Source organism: Eucyclogobius newberryi, unplaced genomic scaffold (genome assembly GCF_026437365.1).
Source record: "Eucyclogobius newberryi isolate DKJ021-1_F unplaced genomic scaffold, fEucNew1.0.hap1 SCAF_8, whole genome shotgun sequence".
Taxonomy (NCBI): domain Eukaryota; kingdom Metazoa; phylum Chordata; class Actinopteri; order Gobiiformes; family Gobiidae; genus Eucyclogobius; species Eucyclogobius newberryi.
Window position 1 is genome coordinate 19939446 of NW_027316500.1, and position 22378 is coordinate 19961823.

Sequence of the window (22378 nt, forward strand, 5' to 3'; positions counted from 1 at the left end):
CTTTGTGCTGACTGTGATGGTGCTTCTGTTTTTATGTTATGGCTGGAAACTGGACTGACATTGATAGGCTCACCCAGATAAACAGACGTGTTTGAGCTTCTGTCCTACGGCAAGCAGGCGCTGATTGGCAGCCTCTCTTCTTTTACTTTTTGTTTTTTTCTGTTTCTCTGGTTTGCTCTCAAGTTCTTCGGGCTCTGGTGTGTCTCCCCCTGAGGCCTCAGCTAGGGTCAAAACAATTAGGTCCATTTGAGTGCAAAGTATGTTAAAAAAAATAAATAAAGACACCACAATTTCAACACATTTAAATGAAGCCAATGTAGTGCTGCAATTACATTCATATGCGGTATAGTAGTAGTATAGTATAGTAGTATATCATTTTGTATTGTTTTTAATGAAAAGGACGCCACTGTCAGGCTGCGCACACTGACTTGTCATCAGGTGTTTCTTGGTCTTCTTTTTGCGAAAGCGGAGACTTCTCTTCTTCGGTCCCAGGTTTGTGCTCTGTGTGGCGTCCAAGCCGGTGGACCCCTGCTCATCCACAGACACTGTGGTATCTGAACTAACAGCAGGGGGCGGTGTGGGAGCTGGTGTGAAGCTCCGTGACTCTGTATAATCCACTGGATCCTGGTAAATAGTCACGTGTGTTAAGGACCTTGCAGCTGTTATTATCAGTTTAATCATACCAGTGCTCTCACCTCTGCTATGACCAACTGCTCCTCTTGATTGTCTTGCCTCGTACCATCTTCACACACATCTGCAATCTTACCATCCTCAGGGCTGCTCTGAGGGGAGGGCTTCTCTTCAATGGGCCCCTCATGGTCCCACAAACCATAGCGCTGTCACACACAGATATACATTTATTAAAGGCAACGATTCAAACTGAATAAAGCCACATGGATAGGAAGCAAAACTACTGGTGATGTGACCATGTATGAGGAGCATAATCAATATGGACTTATGCACCATGAGCAGAGATCTGTGGAAGAACAAGACCAGCAGCTGCAGCAGGTCGTATTTGATGTAGTTGTCAGACTTCTCCAAGCCCAGGATGCGAGGTGTGAAGAAAGGCTTGTCTTCGTTCAGGGTCATCTCATAAACACTGTTCCAGGGGAAGAAGCCAAACTGAAACAGGTATTTGACCACCACCATCACCTACAGTATGGTACAGTATGGAGATTAAGTTATTAACTATACAATGTATACAAATGTAACAATAAAATGAACAAACTATTCAAAGTCAGTGGGGCACTACTATATATATGATCATACCAACATTATACACGTTCCAAATCATAGCCATACAGTAATTATTAAGTTATAAATAAGTCAAAATGTAAAAAATACTAAGAATGCCACAATATAAAATTTTAGTGTTACGATTAATGTGAGAAAAAAACTATAATTAGACTAAACTAGAATTATTCACGCTTACTGAGATCAAACCAGTGAGATCTTTAATTTTCTTTCATTTCCATTGACTAACACTTTCCTCTAGTTTTGTGACCAGCTTTAGAAAATAAAACTTATTGAATGAAAAAAAGTTAAAAACAGCCAAATTCAGAAAAATGTTGCTTCTAAAATTGTTTTTTAATTATTTTTAAAATGTATTCTTACGAGTACATTGTGACCTGAATAACCACAATTACAGATTAACTTAATAATCGGGACATCCTTGAAAGATACTACCAGTGCGCAGTATTATCACATGATAATAAACAACGGAAAAGTAACTTCTACTACTATAGGTATTTTTGTGTACATTTTTATTTGATCCTATTATGCAGCGTCCTACCTCAGTATAGACAATGGCCGTCATCCAGAAGCGTTTGGTGGGTCTGGGCACGGAGAGCATGGCCCACAGGAACACCAGGATGGGCAGCACCAGTGAGATGACCGACGCACTCACCACATTGTTCAGAACAATGATGAGGTAGCACACCAGCTCAGAGTTAGCACACAGCAGGTTGTACAGGGCGAACAACAGTTTCAGCAGACGACTCTGGTTGTTGTAAAAGTCTCGGCTCTGCTCCAGCTCTTCGACATAAAACTGTCTGCATAAGGGACAGGTACAAGTTTGAACCATTACTGCACATAGCTCTTCACACCCTATAACTTAGTCATTTTCAACATTGTGGGTCCATTCACAGAATTTAGACTAAACCAAGACAAACCCTGAAACTAAACCTGGTCTAGATCAACTAAACAAGGAGTAGAACAAGACAAAAAACAAGTCCGAATCAGGACTTAAGTGTGCTCAATGTAAGACCAAATAACAAGTGACAAGAGTGAAAGCCTCTTAATAAACTCAAAATGAGTTACCTTAAATATCTGAACTGAAGCAATTGAACTAAACAGAATTGCATTAAGCTTGCCTTTAAAGAAGCTTTAATTTTAAGGCAATTCTGGTTAAACTATATGGCTGTATTATTGTACTTTTAGAACTTAATTTTTCATGTGTAAATAATAATAATAAATGTACTTCTGTAGCGGAAAGTTGTGTGAATACCTCTCTCCCAGCAGCTCACTGGCTGTTCTGGAGTGGCGCTGCTGTTTGGGCAGATCTGGCAGCAGTTCCAGGCTGTGCAGGGGTTCTGGAATCAGCAGATCACCACCACCAGGCAGCATGGGTCTGGGGGTCGACTGGCCTGGAACACCCTGACTATCTACATCCAGGCAACTGTATCTGGAATTGTCAGCATCAGTGTCATCCAGACAAGTCTCCAGAGTGTTACTGCCACTGGCCTGGGACTGAAGCTCATCTGTGGATGCTGTGGTTTGGTGCTGTGGACAGAAAAAAAAATATTATTTTCATTTGTGGTCCCAATTTCCCTTTGTGTACCCAACCTAAGGCCCAAAGTCACTGGGATAGGCTCCAGTCACCTGCAACCCGTAACGGGAACAAACAGTAGAAAACGAATGAATGAACAGATGAAATGAAAGCACATACTTGTTGTATCTTGTGCATCATGAAGTAGCGCTCGTTACAGAGCACAGTGGATGTTTCTCTATACTGTTTGGTTAGAATGTTGAGCCACTGTGTCAGTCCATCCACCATGGCCAGGACTATAGCCCAAAGAAAGCGCAGGAGGTCCAGAATCCTTTGAACCATCTCACCGTGTCCTGTAGAACAACAACTCATTAAAATAGATTCACCCATAGCGCTAACAGAGCTAACAGAGCTAACAGAATTATGGGCAGTACCAGAGTTCTGTTCCGCCGGCTCCTCACTGTCCTCCCGCTTCACAGTCTCCACAGGCTCCACGGGCTCCACGGGCTCCACGGGCTCCACAGGCTCCACAGGCTCCACATGCTCCTCAAACACGTCATTGTCTGCACCACCTGCCAAACAATTTAATGTTCACGTCTTATCATTTTATGTTTTCAGAAGAAATATCTGTAAACTTATGTCCAAACCGGTGTCGGTGTGTGGCTGTTGGACTGCTGTCTTCTCCATTCGCCGCAGCTGCCTCTGTCTCCTCTGTCGGTCCCTCAGAGCCTCCTTCACATTGCTCACCCAGGCCTGGTACGCCAACTGTCAAACCAGTCACTTTAGCCACATTGTATTTATCATACACTCTACTGCTTTTAGTAGTATAAACTATGGAATAGTAGACAAACTGTGTGTGTGACAAAAAACAAAAACATCATCATCATCATTAGTATTAATATTGTATTGTACAAAATCTGGCTAAATCGTCTGTGGTGCAAGTTTCATTGTGACTTACAAGACAATTGGCGACAGAAATACAACTTTTAAGTAAAGCAGAGAAATCAAATCAAGTATACCTGTGTTGATTTCAAATTAGATAATGTCGGAAAGAACGAGGGAGTCTGACCTGGCAGGCAGTTTGCTTTTTGGGCTTCTGTTCATCGGCCTGCTGCTGCTGCTCCTCCTCATCCTCACTGTCTGACTCAAACAGGTAGTAGTCCCCCGAGTGGAGCACTGAACAGACGGACCAGAACTTAAAACACACAACTCAGAAAAATACTGGTGGCACAGAACTAATTTAAAAGTGTATGGTAGTGGAATATCTTAGTAAGGCTTTACCTTTAGCATGGTCCAACCATGGCTGGTGCCATTTCTTCTTGGATTTCTTCTGCTCCATTTGGCTTTCTTCTGATGGGAATTAAAAAAAAAGCATGACCTTAATGCCAATTTACTGAAGTAGGCTAATAAAGTTAATTTGGTTTGTAAGGGTTTGGACAATTGTGTCTCTGTGATGTGAAATGATGGAAGCCTCGGGATGTACAAACTGTACTCAGGAGTACTCATGAGGAACATGCAAATTCACATGATCTAAGGCAGGGGTGTCAAACTCATTTTGTCCGAATTTTGATGCTCAGGCTGGGTTGCGGGCCAAACATAACGTAGAAAATAAAACTATTAAAACTATAAGAAATAAATAGCTTTGTACAGCCTAGTCATAGTTATATGTGGACACTGTTGTACAAATCTGCAGCAGGTGAAAGACTGAGTCCATATTCATGCATCAGCAGCAGGACCAGGAACATGGATTATGACTTGGGTTATGACAATTCACTTTAAAAGCTGAAGATAAATTCACAAATAAAATGTTTGAGGGTCTTGTAATAAAGCAAAAATGTCCAGGCGGAATCCATATAAAAGTCATATTCATTTTTCATTTTATTTTAGTAAAACATTATACTTGTGGATTTGGAGTGCAAACCGACCCTAATGCTTCCCAGAATGATTGATTTGACCAATATTACAGGGGGTTACAGGCTACAGCCTTATTGTTATGTACAGCCTATTAAGCAGCTTGAGAGTTCCCTTTTATAAAATAGTAGACAAAATGGAATAAATAAAGAAATAGTCCAAGAGTAAGGGGTTAATTAATATGTTCGGCGGGCCGGATTAAAACATCTGGGGGGCCTATTGTTGTGGTTGCAGTCCTAACCAAAGCTAAAGAAAAACGTATCAATTGATGTAGTGAAGGTGAGGTGCACTTCAGGAGCGTGCATGTTCAGTGTGAATTTTGGCACCTTCAGCTTCGGCATCCTCTGGTTGTGTGTGTGTTTTGTGTCCATCTCTGTGCTTTTGCTGTTTGGATCGAATACGCTGCATTCTGCGAGATGACACCAGAGAGAAAGAATCAAAGAAGTGCAGTCTTGTTTTTTTGCATCATCATTAATCATGCTAAATTATGTACTTTTTTACTGGACTAACTTACGATCTCTTGAGCTGTGACAGGGACTTCTGTTCCAGTTGCTGGTGGTGTTTGATGTTCTTGATGATGCTGGCCTTAAACAGTTCAAATCCTCTGGAGAAACACAGAAGCATCAGCAGCTGTACATGTCAGACATATGATGTTGTGTGTTGGAGTTCTACCTGGAGGCCTGGCGGGCTGAGGCCTTTAGTTCTGCTGTTACATGGAGGAAGTAGAAGCTGAGAAAGACTCTCCGTTGCAGGAGAAGGCACAGAAAACAGATCCCGTCCCAGATGATCCCGGCCTCCTCCACAGGGAGACTGCAGTTGCGGTCCTCCACCACATTCGCTACACAAAACAAAGTAATAGTGTTAAATTCTCCTGCTTTGCATTGATTTGTGAAAAAAAAAGTTAAATAATACCCTTCTATGAAAACTGGGACTATCTCACCATACAATTTGAATACTTTTGCCAAATACTCAGAAAAGTGTTAAAAAAAAAACTATTTCAATTGTATTTTTTTTAATTGAGAGTAGTGAATACAAGTAATGGACAATGCGCATAAGTGATAAGTGAGTTTGTGACACACTGCAGGACTTACGGTCGTAGTAGCCTTTAACTGTGCAGACAAGGCTGAAAAGCTGGATAACCCAACAGAAGCCTTTCTGCATCTCAAAGACGAACACACAGGCCAGAATCTGCCACACACAGAACACTTGTCAGTATAATGGCAGAACATTTATCAAAATACATTTTTCAAACAATGATATTTACAGTACACTATCAATTATACTGCTATGGCATGTTTACAACAGTCTAGATTTCAATCAAAACTGCAATTCAACTCTTTCACAGTATTTAAATGGTACTCACTGAGAGCATATTTTTGGATATAATGACTGCAACATTATAAATTATGAGGCAGTCCCACAATACTAGACGAGTCCGTGATGGCTTCAGCAGCAACTTGGTTCCAAAAAGAAGGAAAAAGAAACAGGCTAGAAGATAACCCAGTCCAAACGCGGATATTCGGGTGGCTCCAGTGACAAACACCACAGCCAGGACAAACCAAATGAAGTATCGAAAAACCAGCACTTTGGCCATGTCCAGATAACTCCTGTAAGACACATACATGTGGTCAAGGTTTTGACACAATTTGTGAGCGAGAGAGAAAAGCTGGTGTAGACAGCTGGACCTGCAGTTGACAAAGTTTGGCGATGGGTTGAACAGGCGCCCTTCCATTGGGTCTGCATCATCTGTGTTCTCCCCAGCCAGGACCATCCACTCCTCCACATGCTCACACTCAAAGACCTTCCACTGCTGCGACGCACACATGAGCAGCACAAAGTCGGCTGTGAAGAAACATCACTGTCAGACAACAAACACAACGAAACATTCTGCACGAGACACACTCAACCGTGACCCACCCATGAGGTTCTTTGAGTTAGGTATGGTGTAGAAGTCCGGCAGGTAGATCCATTTGATCAGAGCTGAGTTCATGAGCACAGGAGTATTCCATCTCCAGGGATAATCTGTGGAACATCAACGCAAGGTGTACTGTGCCCATTGCAGATTCAATTTGTAAAATGTATTTATGGTTTTATATCAGAAATTATGTCTAATTTCTGTAACATGGACACTTAAAAGTATACAAAGGTGGGTATCGGAATACAACTCACCCAGGCATAAAGCTGGGGGCATTCCCACACACAATAGGTACTGGTAAATCATGAAGATGGACAGGAAGAGACAGTATCTGGGCCATATCTGTGCAATAGCTGCCCGGCGCCGTCTCACCAAGATGGCTACTAACCAGCAGCCATGAATGATCACCAGAAAGTTCATCCTCTGGCCAATCACATTCACCGTCATCAGGAAGCAAATCTAAAAAAAAAAGTTGTGTTATAAGTAAAGTTGAGCAAAACAATACAGATTACAGAAGACTGTAAAAAGTCTACCTCAAGCCCAAACTTGTAGAAGGTGTAGTTGAGCAGGTACTTGATGCAGGGGATAAGGCCGTCGTCCAGAGTGTCGCGCGTGGCGGTGGGGAACAGAGCCGGGATGGTCGGAGGAGAGCACTGCAGCTGTCGGTAATGGTGGGTCTGGTGGCGGTAGATAGTGGCCTCGAAAACCAGCAGCATTAAAACTATCAGATGATTCTGCAAAAACAGTTATAAGTAGTAATTTTCTCTTTACACACTGTAGTTTTGATTTTTTTTTAACATTACACAGTACCTTGCTATAGCCCAGAACAGTCGTCTCTTTCCTGATCCCAAACCATCTGGCGGGGTCGACAGGCTCTTTGTACAGTGTGGAGTTCAATATTTCCTCTTCCAACAGGTTGGTCTGATTGGCCAAGGGCTAAAAGTGAGAACATAAGAGAACTATATCCATCCGTCCACTTAATTTATAAAGCACATTTTATAAACAAGACTGTTCCCAAAAAAAACTAATATTAATAATAATGAATAATAATGATAAAAAGTAATAGATGTAATATGGGGCCACTACATTCAAAGCTTGAAAAACAAACAATACATCTTAATTAATAGGAAGCCAGTTAAAAGACGCAAGAATTGGCTTAATATGTTTGTTGGTTCCTGTTAAAAAAGTATGCAGCATAATTCATGACTAACTGTAATCGACCAAGTCTATGGTGCGAAATGCCAGTGTAAAGTGCGTTACAGCAGTCAAGGCACAAAGAGATAAAAGCGTGCGCGACTTGCTCAAAAGTTAAAAACTCTTTCACTTTAAATAAAAGCCGACGATGATAAAAGCCTTGATTTAACAACTGTGTTTTTCTGTTTGTTGAGTTTAAAATCACTGTCCATGGCGATGCCAGGATTGGTGGCAGAGGGATGAACATAATCCTTAAAAAAGCCAAAATCTAGAAGGGATCAGTGGGGCCCAAAGAGCACAATTTCTGTTCTTACCAATAAGGCAAAACAAGTTTTGGGCCTTGATGTCGCCCAGACAGTTCAGTAGGAGTGTTAGGGGGCCTTTGCCTTCCTTTAGCAATTGAAAAGTAAATTGTACAGTAATCCAAAGAAGTGATACAAGATATTATGTTTCTTAAATATTGCATCAGATTGCAGAAGATAGAAAGAAAACAGAACCAGACCAAGGAATTAACCCTGGGGAACTCCACAATACAGAGGAGCTGAGGCAGAGGTGGAGTCCCCCAGCTCGACAGAAAAAGATCTCCCAGTGAGGTATGACCAGAGCCATTCTAATGCCCCCTGACACCAACAGCGTTCGAGGGTAGTCTAAAATCCTGATATGCTCCAGTGATTAAGCGCATCTGTTATCAAAATAGGATCAAGAACAAAACAGGTACAATATATGTTTTCGACACATATACAAATAGTATACCAGTTTTTTATTACTTTAAATATTTTAAAACTCAAGGACATTATTAACTTCCAATCTAGACTGCACAAATAATGTACAAGGCAAGAAATAAACCCAAAAATATTTATCAGTGAATTAGAATCAGAGTACAGCGAAGCACTATTTGTTATGATAACGTAGTAGTAGTGAAAGTATTTGCTTCTCCCTGCTGCTTTTTGAAATTGTTTATTTTAGGTACTATGTTTTTGATTACAATAAAAATAAGGCATTTTTATGCATCTATTGGTTATTTTTTGGAAACTTAAATATTTATTCAAACATCTGAATGAACCTCTATCTATTTATATTGAAACCTTAGATTTAAACATTTTGACAAGCATTACTAATTGTGGCTTTTAAGGGTTATTTTTAGTTTTTAAGGATTTTTTGTCCCGTAGGTTTTATTTTACTGCTGTTTAGACCGCTTGACTACCAGGCAGCACATGGAATTCATTTTAATTATACTTTCCATGTATACAGACATAAATAAGAAGCTTTACCAGGCTGCAGTTGCTGGAGTATTCGGCTGGGCTGACCACACTGAGCTGGTATAACATCTTGCACATGATGATGACACACACCCAGACAGTGGACAGACAGGAGGCCATAGCCCTGAAGCGGCTGTAGGGCATGGCCAGGGACCAGAGCACCACAAGCACAAGGTTCATGACAGATGGCTGGGAACACATGCACACAGGTCAACCAAGGTTTAATAAACAAGGCCACACAGAGAACCAGGAAAGAAGTAGCTTATGTGTGTGCAACCTTTGTAACATAGCCACGTATTCTGTCAGTATTAGAAATATGGTCTACACAGCTAAAAAAAATAGGTATAAAAACGTATTTCTTTACCTATCCAGCAATAAAACATGTTGGCTGTTGGGTGCTTAAGGTTTGCTGTTACATGCTGAACATACAAGTGAGTGCTTTGTCTTTTTGTCTTATTGTCTACCTGCTGCAACTACAGTTTTTGAATGTTGTGTTCAAAATTCTGTTAGTATTACTTTAATGGACACATCAGGGACTTGTGGTCACTGTTGGATTTTGAACCCTAAACATAAATATACTAAGCATACATTTACTTTAAGGGTGTGAATAGTAATAAGGGTGTGAATAGTACGGTAATGCAATCTTTTCATAGGTAAATTACATCCGCTGCAGAGGTTTTAAATATACTACAACTACATTACTATGCAGCATGTACTTACTGTAACTAATAGCCATTGTATTATGCCTTGTGATATGTTGATTATTGCTTTTACCTCTTCCAGAGACACCCAGACAGAGAAGAAGGCCACCATTTTGATGATGTGCAGCTCCAAAAGGCGCCACAGAAATCCCTGAACTTTGGTGAGGATATCAGAGAACTTGCTGGAGAGCACCAGCAGTCTGTCCATGACCAGGCCCCATTTACTGGGCGTCAGAGCCACTGGAGGAGAGAGATTACAGAATTATGTAATCTATATAATCAAAATCTTCCACAATTCAGACACTGTACTCCTCTCTTCACATATCTAAATATTGTATTTCTAGCAACACTGATAATAGATGTTTTAAGTGTGGGACCTTCAGACTCAATTTCCAGGTTCTCGTCGTCCTCCTCAAAGCCTCCTCTACCTTCATCCATGCAACAGGCCCCAACTGTATCACTGTTTTTTCTGAAAATATACAATACAGATCCTATTTTTACACGTGACAAACCACATTCTAATTTCTCTATAAAAAAATAACCACACTTTGTTCTCTGCTATGAATTGTGTTGCCAGACCAGGCCAGTTACCTGCGCTTGGGAGTGACGTTCTCCAGGTCAGTGATCCTCATAAAGGGCGTGTGGAAATAGTGCAGCTGAAGAATACAGGCCAAAAGGAAGAAGCCCGGGATGAGGATGCTACTGAAGAGTTCTGAAAGGGCAAAAGTCTCCAAACCCACTGCTGCCAGCCTGGACCAATCACAACGAGACTGTGTGAGCCAAATGTCAATCAAACTGATGCAAATTGAAATTAATAAAGAAATAGTATAACTACAAAAAACTACAGAAGCACAGATCTCAGTTTAAGCTATATATAATGCAGTGTAGCGTTTTTAGCTTTGAGCTTAGGCAAAACAAAAGTGGTGCAAAATTACTGTAACAGGTTGTTAAAATGAAGTTTCACATTTGTGAGTTTGTCTTGCCACGATATGGTTAATAAATTATTATATTATATTTATCCTGCATTACCATGTGCTAAAATCTGTAACCAACCAATACAATAATACATGTGACCAATTCCCTGGACAATGACCAGTTTGAGAGGGAATTTAAACACTTACTGTTCCTCTGTGAAACCTGTGAAGTGCATCCAGTAGCCAGGAAAGTCTTCAAACTGATATGTGTAGATAGCGATCAGCACCAGCATGGTGTATGCTACAACAAGCCACCAGAAGATCTTCAGCAGCTGCCTCCAGAGGGAGTAGTAAACCTGGGCAGCATGGCGGAAGTTAATGTACAGTGCACTTAAGGTCAGGGGCACAAAACATCCAAAACACCTGTACCTGGTAGAGACAAAGGCAGAGCAGAAACAGCAGCATGTAGACTATCTTGTAGCCCACCAGTTTTCCAGCGAAGGACACCATGATGAACATTCCCCCGCACACATAGATCCAGTATTTGGCATAACAGCACATGACCATGCCCCCCAGGACTTTCAGCACTGACTCATTGCCAGGGCCTTCTTCTAGTGGAAATGAAAAGAAAATGTTAGCATAACCTGTAGAAAAACCTTCTTAATTTAAGTATGCAACTAGCTCGCCCTTGTCCAGGGTGTACATAGTCACTAGGATAGGCTCCAGTCAAATGTGATCCCTAATGGGCACAAATTAATAGAAAATAAATGAATGAATGAATGTGCCACACAATGTTGATTAAATTGCACTTTTCAGGTGGAAGATACTCCCCCTGCTTGTCTCCATGTTGTTACTGCTTTCCCTAGAATGTTCCATAGTATGGCATTCATCCATCATTATTTTGATATTCATTGAACTTGTTTTTTATTGTCAGTAGAGAATGTGTTTCTTTTAATAATAATACAGAGTGTTTGTGCAGGTTCAAACCTCCTGTGGTGACTTCCTGTAGTTGGGCTGTCAGGTTCCTTTTCCGGCTGAAGTTTTCCTTCACTGACTGTCGCAACAGCAGCCAAAAGGTCAGGGTGAACAGGAGCTAGAGTGAGCAGAGGGAAACACTGGTCTGTTATGTCCACCTTTTACAATAACATGTGATGTGTGCATTGAACATGAAAATGACATTAAATATAAACATATACATTTATAAACCATGCATGTGTGTTAAAATGGGTTGTGTAGAGTCATAATCAAGCCATTTCTAATAAATTGCCTTATTCTGTTGTACAGGTTTATCAGTGGTCAGTTTATGATGATGATGTATGATGTATCAGTATGGTAGTCCCATTCATAATCACAGTGACAGATAAAGTGCTGTGTGTCCTCACTAGGGCCCCCAGCCTTAGACAGGGGAACTGCGTCTGCTCCAGACCCAGCTGCCGCAGGCTCATATTTCCCACAGTGGAGGGCAGTTCGGGCTGGAGCTCCATGGCCCAGACGTACTGCAGACAGCACAGGGCCAGTCCATAGAGCAGGATGAACGGGGAGCACAGGGTGGCTGCATGACGCCTGAACCAGAAGGTAAGAGGTTAACGTATCAGGTCAACTCAAACACTGCACAAGTCATTCTTATACTAGACCTGGCTCTCAAGATCCAGATGAGACAAGCCCAGAGCAGCAGCACAAAGGTGAGCCAGCTGTGGTAAGTGATGCTCCACACCTAAACACACATAAAGTACAATGCTCTTTATTCTTTATGATCTAAATAATTTTTATGAACTTAAGTATTTACAGTTTTTCTTACCATCATGGCTATGAGTGCACACACATAGCTTTGCTGCATCACCACCCTCCCCAGCAAGAAGAATGGGCTCTCACTCTTTCCACCACTGGGGGCTGCTTCAGCACCTAAAAGGTATGCATAATAGGCATAATGAAAATTATAGCTTAGAGATGTGTTTCTCAGATGTACAGTAGTAGTAATAGTGGCAATAGCAACTATAGTGGGTGATATTGTGTTGTGATCCTGACAGTATACCTAGTTCTGTGTTCTCCTCTGAGGCCAGCGCTATCTCTTTGGGCCCTTCATTTCTCAGGGACAATAGCATGAGCTGAAAGAATGTCAAGCAAATAAGTCAGTGCATTCAACAACAAAGAGAAAGTTTTTTTTTCAGCCTTTCTTTCTCTCTCTCTAAAACCTACACATCAAGTTAGAAATATAGGAGTAATAACATCCACAGCCTTTTACAAAGAACATTGCAAACATCAAAGGTAAGTGACTTGGATAGACTTATCCATGCATTGTCTCCACTCCAGAAAGCTAAGACTACTGTAATGGCCTGTGAAACAGGGGGAATCAACAACTCAGTTTCAGCCAAAATCTTGAACTGTCTTCCAGAAGCTGTGAGACAGCTCTCAACTTGGACAGTGGCTGCAGTTACATGTGCACTCAATATCTGATATTATCAGTAAGTAAATGTCATCTAAATAATCTTTAGGTCCAGAAATCAAATAATAATCAGATTCTGGTGTGCATGTAATTGACCTTTAATTAACCAGGAAAGTCCCAATGAGATTTAGATTCAGTCCTGGCAGAGGGGAGGAGCCTATTGTACATGTCATATTGGTAGGGGAAACCTATGCAGACACAGGAAGAACATGCAAACTCCACAGAAAGGCTCTCCATTCTATGTAAATATAGCCAAGTAGCTACGGTCATATCCAGACTCAGAACGATTATGTTTAGCTGTGCTGACTGATAACTGAATTCATCTTCGCTTTCCCTTTTCTCTTGTTTGTATTGTGGTTTTATATCGTATTGTGATTTGAATGCATTTTTTTATTGTCTATAAGCACTTTAATTTGTGTTGTACAAATTGCGCTTTGTGGCATTTGAACCATTATGTCAAGACAATGATACCATTTTACCCCACATGATGTGATCTGTCCTTTTCCTCTGTATCTACTGCGTTGTATCAATGAAATTCCCCCATGTGTGGACAATAAAGGATTATCTTATTTTATGCCTCTCCCAGGGTGTGCTGAGTGGATGAGTTGCCAGTGCATGATCTAACATGTATGTCTTTTTCTCTCCTTTTGATTTCGTAGAATCTCACAGTGCAAGCTTGCGGAATGTAGAATGACATCACCTACTGGTTTATATTTATGCATTTCTAAGATAGTGTGTAAGATCTGCTCATGGCTAAATACTGCAGATATGATTATGAAATACCAACACACAAGTGCATTTGTCTGTAGGTATTTCATATTCATTGCTTAATACTGTAGATATGATTCTGAAATACTTACAGACAAAAGTACTTGTGTGTTGAGCATTGATTAATGGTATAATATAAGACAGAGGCATTATAAAAGAAAAGAAAATATAAAGTGCGACACACTCCCTCGAGACGATCATCCGGGTCAGTAGCACTGATGTTGTACCTGAGTATCATCTCGACAGCCATCACTGGGCCCAGTTAACGTTCTGAACTCCACCATCTCCTCGTCCTCTGGAGACTCGGCCCCTCCGTCCGCTTTCTGTTCCCCCTGCTCCACACAGACAGGATCTGAGCAAACAAAGTGATCCTTCTACTGTATTCACGCCACAGGTTAATCAGTTCTTTTCAAAACAAGGGGTCAGAGGGTGTGTTCAATTTGAAAATATTTGGTGCCTCAAACCTTTGATGCACCGATGTAGCCAGTCTTGAGCACTGTAGTGATAGTGACGTAGAGAAGCAAGAGGACGCCAGGGTTGGCATACACAGGCCAGTCATGGTCCGAATTCAGGCTGAGCAAAAACGGGGAGGAGCAGTTTCCAGGTATGATGATGTCCTTCAAGCCGAACAGTCTGCTCAAACACACAGTCATCAGTCTATAAACTTTAAGACATTCACTGATATGAACACTATCGGGAGTATTCTCTGATATGTTAAATTAAATGCTACTATAAAGTTATTCTTCTTTTAAGTACAGTATCTTGCTGTGAATAATGTAGCCCTTCATACAAGATTCTCAAATTTGCCCCAAACAGTTTCAGCCCGGCCTAGCTCACACCCCGGCCTCTTTCCAAAGCCTGCATGTTAAGTGACACATTTACATTTACAAGCCATCATTTTTGTATTATTATTGTTTGAACTAGATTATTGGATATTAAATTGCATATAGTTAACTTGAGCCCTGGGTCAGAATGTTGGAGGATTTTATTGTAGCATCCAACAGGATAAATAGACTGACAACATTTAAATGGTCTTATGTGTTTAGTGCTTAGATTTGTCCCTCTGGACACTCCTCCACATTGCTGGATGGGGCAAACACATATTCAGCAGATACTGTTTCACAGTTTTGGATGACCACCAGAGGCATCTTTCTCTGACATAAACTCTTGGCAGCGCTAAGCTGACCTATCCATCAACTACTTCAGACTAATTCAAATCTGATCCAGCACTGTCTAGAGTAGACCATTGATCACTTAAAGTCTGCATTTACCCCTTTTTGACATATTCCTATGTGCCTGAAAAGGCCATTGGTAATTAGAACCAAGTCCAAGGATTAGAAGCAGCAGCAGAGCTATTCAGGCTATGTAACCTCAGCATTAACCCAAAGGCCCCCGGCCCCAAGTCGACCCCCTGCCTCGATGGACCTGCCAGAGTGAGCTTAACTCAGATAACTTTAAGAGAAGTGGAACAGCTGGAAAAGCTACAGAAACCATATCTGAGTGTAAAAATAGTTCAATCAATAAAAGGTAAGCAATACAAGCTATCACTTATCACTCACTAATCAGTATACTGAAATTCAGTATGTTCTGGACAGACTCAGCCATGTTGCAACAACATTCATACAGCACCATCTAACAACAAAAGAGATTTTATGAAGACAATCAAAACAGCCTCTTGACTACTACTTATAAATGGTTTACTGAAGACGCTTCATACTGTCCAACCACTTTGCCTAGTGATATAGTAATATATTTTTGCCCCCAACAGTAGATGCAGGAGACTCCATGAATCACTCTATACTCAGTAGTCACAAGTCAAAAATCCTTCACCTCCCTTCACTGTTTTGCTTTTAGCCAGTGACCTCTGATGAGGGCAAACGGGAGGCAATGATGGGCATATGCCACTCAACCTACTGGCCTGGATGTGATGAGTCTGAGTGGCTTATGTGGTGATTCTATTATTGTGCCACAGGGTAATGAATGTGAATTTGGGAGATGGGGGAATGGTGACACAGGTACATTTAAACACATTCCTTAGAGCACTCCCACAATTATATACATTCTGAATATTGTGTAAAAACTGTGATAATCATTAAGTTTGCACTACCGTATCTCATGCAGTCTTTGAAGGAGAAAAAGGGACTTTAATGGGCATTTCAAATTAGAATAGCCTCTCTAAGTAAGAATATCTTGAATACATTAGCTGTATCTATAGGTTAACCTTCCCCCACAGTAAAACTTAAGGGCACAGTATTTCTGGAGGTGGAACATCACCTGCATATTGCCATGGAAATAGAAAGTTTAAACCATACTTTGGAATATTTTTTAGGGCCCCAAGATAAAAATAAAGTCATCACTATCTTTGGACTGTTGGAGCATATATGACACCTTGTCTATACTGACATACTACTAAAATACCACACAAATGGCTTTAGCCAGTAGCTTTACACTTGATTGTTAGACTTGACATTTACAGTGTTTGGCAAAAAACTTAAGGGGAAAAAAGTGGATGTGACTTCTGTGAAACTTCAGGACACTCCCTTTGAAAGCACACAGCCCTAAAGCATGATCAGAATGCCTGAAACTCAGATGAGCTCAATGTGTAATCTAAAGGCAAAGTGCAGTTTCACAGTTATTTAGGTCAAAATTTAACTTGTTGAGGAAGAATAGATCTATCATTTATTGGTAATGTTTTGTGATTCATGTAGAAAAAGCCACTGTAGATTCAGCGAGTGGCTTAGCTCCAGGTCTCGTGGGGCAGAATGAGGCCCTCTGTCATTCAGAACAGAATTGAAAATCTCTGTAATGGATTGGAACTAGAATTATGCTTAACCATCATACACATTGTTAACACTTTATATATTGCACAACCAGGGCTGTTGGCATCGTTGTTACAGGTGTGGCCTGACCTCTGCCCTTCAGTGTAAACATAAGTGAAACATACCGTGCCCACAGACTGGCAGGGGGGAAGACGGCCTGCGACAGGGAACTCTGGTACATGTAGAGACACACCATGTGACCTGCCGTGAAGAAGCCCACCATCACACATAGCGCGTTGAAGCCCAAATGGCTGATGGGAAGATGGCAGGCCCACCATGTGCACACCCCAATGAAGAGGAGGAAGTAGACGGCTGAGAAGGCTGAGGGCAGTGTGATTCCTGGAACAAACACAGACCTGTCCTTATGCATATTGACACAGTGCAGTTTACTTAAATGATGTCCATAACACACTAAAGCAACACACTAACCACCTTACACCAGTTAAAACAGTAACTGAATTTGAACATTGTTATGGCATCTGTCTTATGAAATTTGATTGACTCGTTCTCATCTGTGGCTTCTGTGTGTAAATAGATAATGCTCCAAAACAATTATAAACAGAATGAGCTGCTGTGTGTGGGCTGAATGTGGACAGCCTGCACTTGGCCTCACACCGGAATGAAAGTTGAAAGTTGTTAAGGAGGACACCTGACCCATATTAACATTCCCACTTTCCGTGTCGACAGCACATGAACAGTGGAATGAACAGGTCCACTTCCTAATTTAGAAACTAGACAGTTCAAATTTGCTTTTGAATGAGGGCGCAGTACCAGCCAGAGCCAGCAGTCCGATGGCCACGATGCGGCCAAGGTCCCGAAGCACTCGACGTGCTGTTGATTTGAGACGCTCAGCCAGCTGCTTAGCTCGGGTTCCAGCGGACACCTTATCCTCCTGGTCCTCAGCCACAGACCGGTCCTCAGCCACAGACCGGTCCTGGTGATCTTCATCCTCCGACAGCCCCTCCTCAGTCTCCTCCACTTCACTGTCCTCCACGTCCGATTGACTGTCAGTCAGAGGATCCAGCTGAGGCGTAATATCAAACCAACATTTAGAGGTCAAAAAAATTACCCTCCAATAACAGAACAGAAAATTAAGTTTAAACTTGTGACAAAATAAAATAAAACATGGCCAGAGATGAGTAATATCTGCACTGACTGTCCTGCATGATGATATTTGGCAAACAAACTATGGTGAAATATAGTGGTCACCAAAATGAAAACTTTAATCTCTCAGCACATTCCCCTATTAGCCAAGGTCAGATAGTTGTGAAAGAGCAAGTGGTGAACAGCATTTTGTGTGCTTCCTTTAAAGTCTATATGATACATTAGACTAGACTTTCAGTCAAACAAAGGGAACATGAATTAAGATTTTACCAAACATTTTGCCAAACCAATTTGGCAATTTTGGTCAAGTTTATAATGTGATTTCCTTGTTTGACATGGCCAGCAAATACGACATAGGTGGAGGTAATTACACAAAATGTTACTTAGCAACCAGACCGTGCCCAAGGGACAACAGTATTTATAATTTGACAAATAGTTACACCCGATAACATCTTTAGTAGGTTAAATTATTGTTTAAACTGTCATAAAAAGGTGTAAGTTGTGTAAGTATTTTTTTTTATAGAATGACAAAGAAGGAGGTATTTTGTTGTAGGAGTTCCTGTAAATTTCAACTTTTGATTGTAATTTTTTCTTAACAAACTGCTACTTGAAAAACTATAATTATTCACAACAGGGACTATCTCACCAAACAACATCATAATTACAAAAACATGAGAACCTGTCATATGGGCTTTAAAGATCCCATATTATGCTAAATCGAGCTTTCAGAGCTTTTAACCACTTAACCAGACACAATAGCACTTTTCTTACAGTGCTATTGGTACCTCATATATGTGTTTTTTTTTAATTGATTCCTGCAGTCTTTAGCTAGAAAACAGTCTCTATCCTTCTCCTCGGATGAGCAGACGAATGGGGCCTACCCTGCATAACTCACTCCGGGTGAGTTACGCAGAACGCAGTTTCAGCCCATCCTCCAGGAAGAACGCAGTACCTGTAACACGCCCCCCTCCCCCCGCCCTCGAGAGGAGCCGCAACTATTTAGGCACAGTTCTCTTCAAACGCTATTTACATTGTTACAACGCTGCTGCCGCTGACATGTGCCGCTGTGTCATGCGCTGTGTTCCGGCGCACGCCTCAGCCTCTGTTTACACCATGGATCTATTATATTATCGTTTACACCCCCACCATCTCCACGCTAGGCTACGTCACGGGGTGGGCGGGGAAGGCATGCTCATGCTGACACTACGTCACGGGTTGGGTGGGGGAGGCAGATTGCTCTTCGCGAGGGTGGGGGCAAATCTTAAACTAAGCCGTCTGCATTTACAGGGGTTTGTGAGAGGGGTCCAAGGTATGGGTGATATTTTATAATTATTATGTTATGGGTGTTGCACAACACTTATATAGATAGGGTAGACTACGGAACAGGAAAAATAGCATGATATGGGACGTTTAAGTTCCACATAATTTAATGTAGTGAGGAAAATGTGTTCCGAGAGATGTAGAATGTCTTTTGTTTCTTTTGTACAATACTATATACTATATTTTAGCCATATGAGGTACAATTGTGCTCTGAGAAAGGTATGTGTGACTTACAGATGTGATGTTAGCAGCTGCCACCATCCGCCTGTTCTTCACCAGGCGATGGCATAGGATGCTGGTTACCAAGGAGACCAAGCACACAGCCAAGTCGGGACAGAGGAGCCGGGCCACGGTCCAGGGCTCATCCAGGGGCAGTCTGCACACCCACACAGCACAGTGCTGTTATCAAGTCACTACCAAATTCTCTGGGCAGTATTATTTCAACAATGCATACACATACTGTGGAAAGGACTGAAACATGAAATTGCATGAAAATAGTATAATAGACAATGCCAATATCACAATAATTGTTAGTAATGGGTCTTATTGAGAGGTGATGTGTACCTGGACACGCCAATCTGGCGACTGATTGTGTCCCATTGTGAGCAGTTGTCCCCCAAGGCTGTGTCCAGAGGTGGGTAGGTGAACAGCACTGTCTGAAAGCAGACGTGTGCCAGGACAAAGAGGAGGCCCGTGCAGAACACAGTTGAGATGAAACGCCCCGTGTGGCCTGTGGACGAGAGAGAATAAAATTGGGCAAAACTGCTTATTTCTGTTTAACCTATTCCACTTGATTTGGACAACATGTGAGGAACATCCACAGTTATGACTTGGCACCATAGCTACTCTATATTTTCACTCTAACCTTGTTCTAACAAATACAATTGGGAGCCTTGTTTGATGGTAGGTGGCTTGTCTTTAAATGCAAACCTTCATTCTTCAGTGTTGAAGCTTCGTAGAATCAACTGTATAAACTCTGGTCCACTTTGTTTGAGCCTAGTGTAAACACATGGATCAGGACTAAAAGGATCTATATAAAGAACAACTCTTTTCAAACGACCAGATTAAATAGGCAGAGAACTTGAATGGCTGTCCAGGCTAGTTCTTTTTCTGAAAAAAATAAAATGTTCCATTTGTGTGTCAGAAATTCTCCATCTTGTTGAAAGATTGAAAGAAACATGCTTTTTGTCTGTATTTAGTAATAAGATGTTACTTGTGTCATAATTCAACATTCTGTTCTTTGGAAACTTACACAACATAATAGCAGAAACAGGTCCACTGATTTTCTGTTCGGTACGGCAGAACTCAAGAGTGTTATTATTCTTAAACAATGGCTGGGGTACACAAAAAATCGTAAGCACACGTGGCAGGGGATATGGGTGTGTGTAAATAGACCTTTTTGTGACTTAAGCCTACAGAATTACTCAAACATGGATCAAAACACATCTCTAAACAAGCTAATAATGAGGGACAACCTTCATGCATTTTTGCAATAATATGTCTCTTTTTAAGAAATCAATGCACCACTCTGTGATGTCACAATGGCACATTTCTCCTGCAGTGAGGCTGAAGAACATGGCAGATGAGACTTTCAATCCCAAAGTATTCCCATGGTGGTTTAGGAGTATGTTTCTTTATAATTGATGTAATCAGCCAAATATTCTGTAGTACTTTGGAGCGGTTCAGTGAATAAAAGCATCTCCAGTTAGGCGACGCCTCCGTTAAGCGGGAAAACACCAGTGCTTCCTTCTGTGTGCATGTGCCTGTGTGAGTGTTAGCATGTGTGCAAGTGTGTTGGCAGAGCGCTGGATTTTCCACAAGGGAAATATCCCCTGCCCCCTGCTTTTCTCTTTGTTTCACTGCTTCATGACACACTTTACAGAGTTGTCATTTCAGAATAGCATCAGCCAAAAGGAAGAAACATTTAGTTTGTATATGTGTGAGGAATAATCACAAGTACAATTTATTTAACAGAACTCAACACTACATCTGTGGGGTGCACATACTGAAAGTGTGACGCCATCAACTCAAAACTCTGTTGTCATTGGACCTATGCTTTAATGCTACATACCTCCACTGCAGTGCCTGTATGAGCACGTGACTGTGCTGGATCCTACCTTTGATAGTGTGCTTGTTGGGGCAGAGGAACCATGGCAGTAGCAGCAGGTACAGGAAGTAAACCAGCGACAGGACATTGTAGCGAAACAGGCACGCTGCAACGACACAAACGGCAAAAATATAATCCATCCATCCATCCATCAATTTTCTACCGCTTGTTCCCTTTCGGGGTCGCGGGTGACTGAAGCCTATCCCAGTGACTTCGGGCCTTAGGTCAAAATAATCTTGGGTCAAAATAGATTGAAGACACAACATTCATATACCATGATTTTACATGGTCTATGTATGTTACATAGTGTTACATATGTTACATGATCATTGTAAACCACAATATTTATCTGAAACAATACAAACAGATCTATTGACTTCCTGTTAAAAACCCAAAAGCAATACAATACAGGTAGGACTGGAACATATCGAATGCCATGAATGTTGTATTGAAGATACGAACATGTTTAATATTGAGTTCACAATATACATAGATAGATACAGATACAAAAAGAGCAGATTAAAAATAAAAAATGAAAAAAAGTTATGTTGTAAACATATGGTATACAGTGATATTTCTAAACTTTTGTGATTCATTTAATACAGATTTTTAAAAAAATCTAAAAATCAACTAATACATTTAAAGATGTGTTTTAACACATTTCTGTTGGATTGACATAATATGGTCTGATTTTTTTTTTTTTTTTTTATCAGAATACTTAAAAAAAATATTTATTTGTATCAATATTGCCTACTCCTAATACAGATATCCAACTTTGGAAGACCAACATTAGAGGCTCATAAAAGTCGATTTTACATGATTTGTCCCCATTGTATGTCAAACATACAATCACCCAGAAATGTGCCTGTAAATAATGTTTTGCTTGTGGTCAAGAAGTGAATGGACTGTAAAATAAATAACAAAATAGCAAACATTTCCACTTGTTATAAAGTTTACAAATAGTAATTAATTTAATTCAATGTATTTATTTACTTTTTTATTGTGGGTTTATTATGGGTTATGTTTTTTTATGACTGTACATTTTTCACACCTTCAAAACAAAAATAGTAGGCTCATTGAGATAATTATTGCCCACTGAACATATTTTCAACTTCAAGAATATAACATCCACCTTCCTTTGCATGTGTCCAAACAA

General features: G+C 40.9%; 1 protein-coding gene across 3 annotated transcripts in view; it reads right to left on the minus strand.

Moving 5' to 3' along the window:
• The window catches only part of piezo1 (piezo type mechanosensitive ion channel component 1 (Er blood group)), a 35600-nt gene that overhangs the window by 4515 nt on the left and 8707 nt on the right, over nucleotides 1-22378 (minus strand). The window contains exons 2-40 of one of the 3 annotated variants that reach the window (XM_072436305.1): nucleotides 21233-21328; nucleotides 19680-19845; nucleotides 19350-19491; nucleotides 17463-17715; nucleotides 16817-17030; nucleotides 14337-14505; nucleotides 14100-14204; nucleotides 12694-12766; nucleotides 12460-12563; nucleotides 12296-12375; nucleotides 12044-12224; nucleotides 11649-11754; nucleotides 11091-11272; nucleotides 10869-11017; nucleotides 10339-10497; nucleotides 10125-10216; nucleotides 9821-9987; nucleotides 9059-9235; nucleotides 7404-7529; nucleotides 7127-7327; nucleotides 6848-7052; nucleotides 6596-6700; nucleotides 6364-6520; nucleotides 6042-6285; nucleotides 5770-5866; nucleotides 5351-5516; nucleotides 5193-5282; nucleotides 5005-5087; nucleotides 4049-4117; nucleotides 3837-3943; nucleotides 3415-3532; nucleotides 3202-3339; nucleotides 2948-3120; nucleotides 2507-2781; nucleotides 1793-2051; nucleotides 964-1152; nucleotides 696-836; nucleotides 429-624; nucleotides 74-221 (exon numbers count right to left, since the gene is read on the minus strand). In XM_072436305.1, the coding sequence (XP_072292406.1) occupies nucleotides 74-221; nucleotides 429-624; nucleotides 696-836; nucleotides 964-1152; nucleotides 1793-2051; nucleotides 2507-2781; nucleotides 2948-3120; nucleotides 3202-3339; nucleotides 3415-3532; nucleotides 3837-3943; nucleotides 4049-4117; nucleotides 5005-5087; nucleotides 5193-5282; nucleotides 5351-5516; nucleotides 5770-5866; nucleotides 6042-6285; nucleotides 6364-6520; nucleotides 6596-6700; nucleotides 6848-7052; nucleotides 7127-7327; nucleotides 7404-7529; nucleotides 9059-9235; nucleotides 9821-9987; nucleotides 10125-10216; nucleotides 10339-10497; nucleotides 10869-11017; nucleotides 11091-11272; nucleotides 11649-11754; nucleotides 12044-12224; nucleotides 12296-12375; nucleotides 12460-12563; nucleotides 12694-12766; nucleotides 14100-14204; nucleotides 14337-14505; nucleotides 16817-17030; nucleotides 17463-17715; nucleotides 19350-19491; nucleotides 19680-19845; nucleotides 21233-21328 (5902 nt within the window). Of the gene's footprint in view, nucleotides 1-73; nucleotides 222-428; nucleotides 625-695; nucleotides 837-963; nucleotides 1153-1792; nucleotides 2052-2506; nucleotides 2782-2947; nucleotides 3121-3201; nucleotides 3340-3414; nucleotides 3533-3836; nucleotides 3944-4048; nucleotides 4118-5004; nucleotides 5088-5192; nucleotides 5283-5350; nucleotides 5517-5769; nucleotides 5867-6041; nucleotides 6286-6363; nucleotides 6521-6595; nucleotides 6701-6847; nucleotides 7053-7126; nucleotides 7328-7403; nucleotides 7530-9058; nucleotides 9236-9820; nucleotides 9988-10124; nucleotides 10217-10338; nucleotides 10498-10868; nucleotides 11018-11090; nucleotides 11273-11648; nucleotides 11755-12043; nucleotides 12225-12295; nucleotides 12376-12459; nucleotides 12564-12693; nucleotides 12767-14099; nucleotides 14208-14336; nucleotides 14506-16816; nucleotides 17031-17462; nucleotides 17716-19349; nucleotides 19492-19679; nucleotides 19846-21232; nucleotides 21329-22378 lie in introns of all 3 variants that reach the window. The other 2 variants (XM_072436306.1, XM_072436303.1) reach the window with 2 other exon arrangements.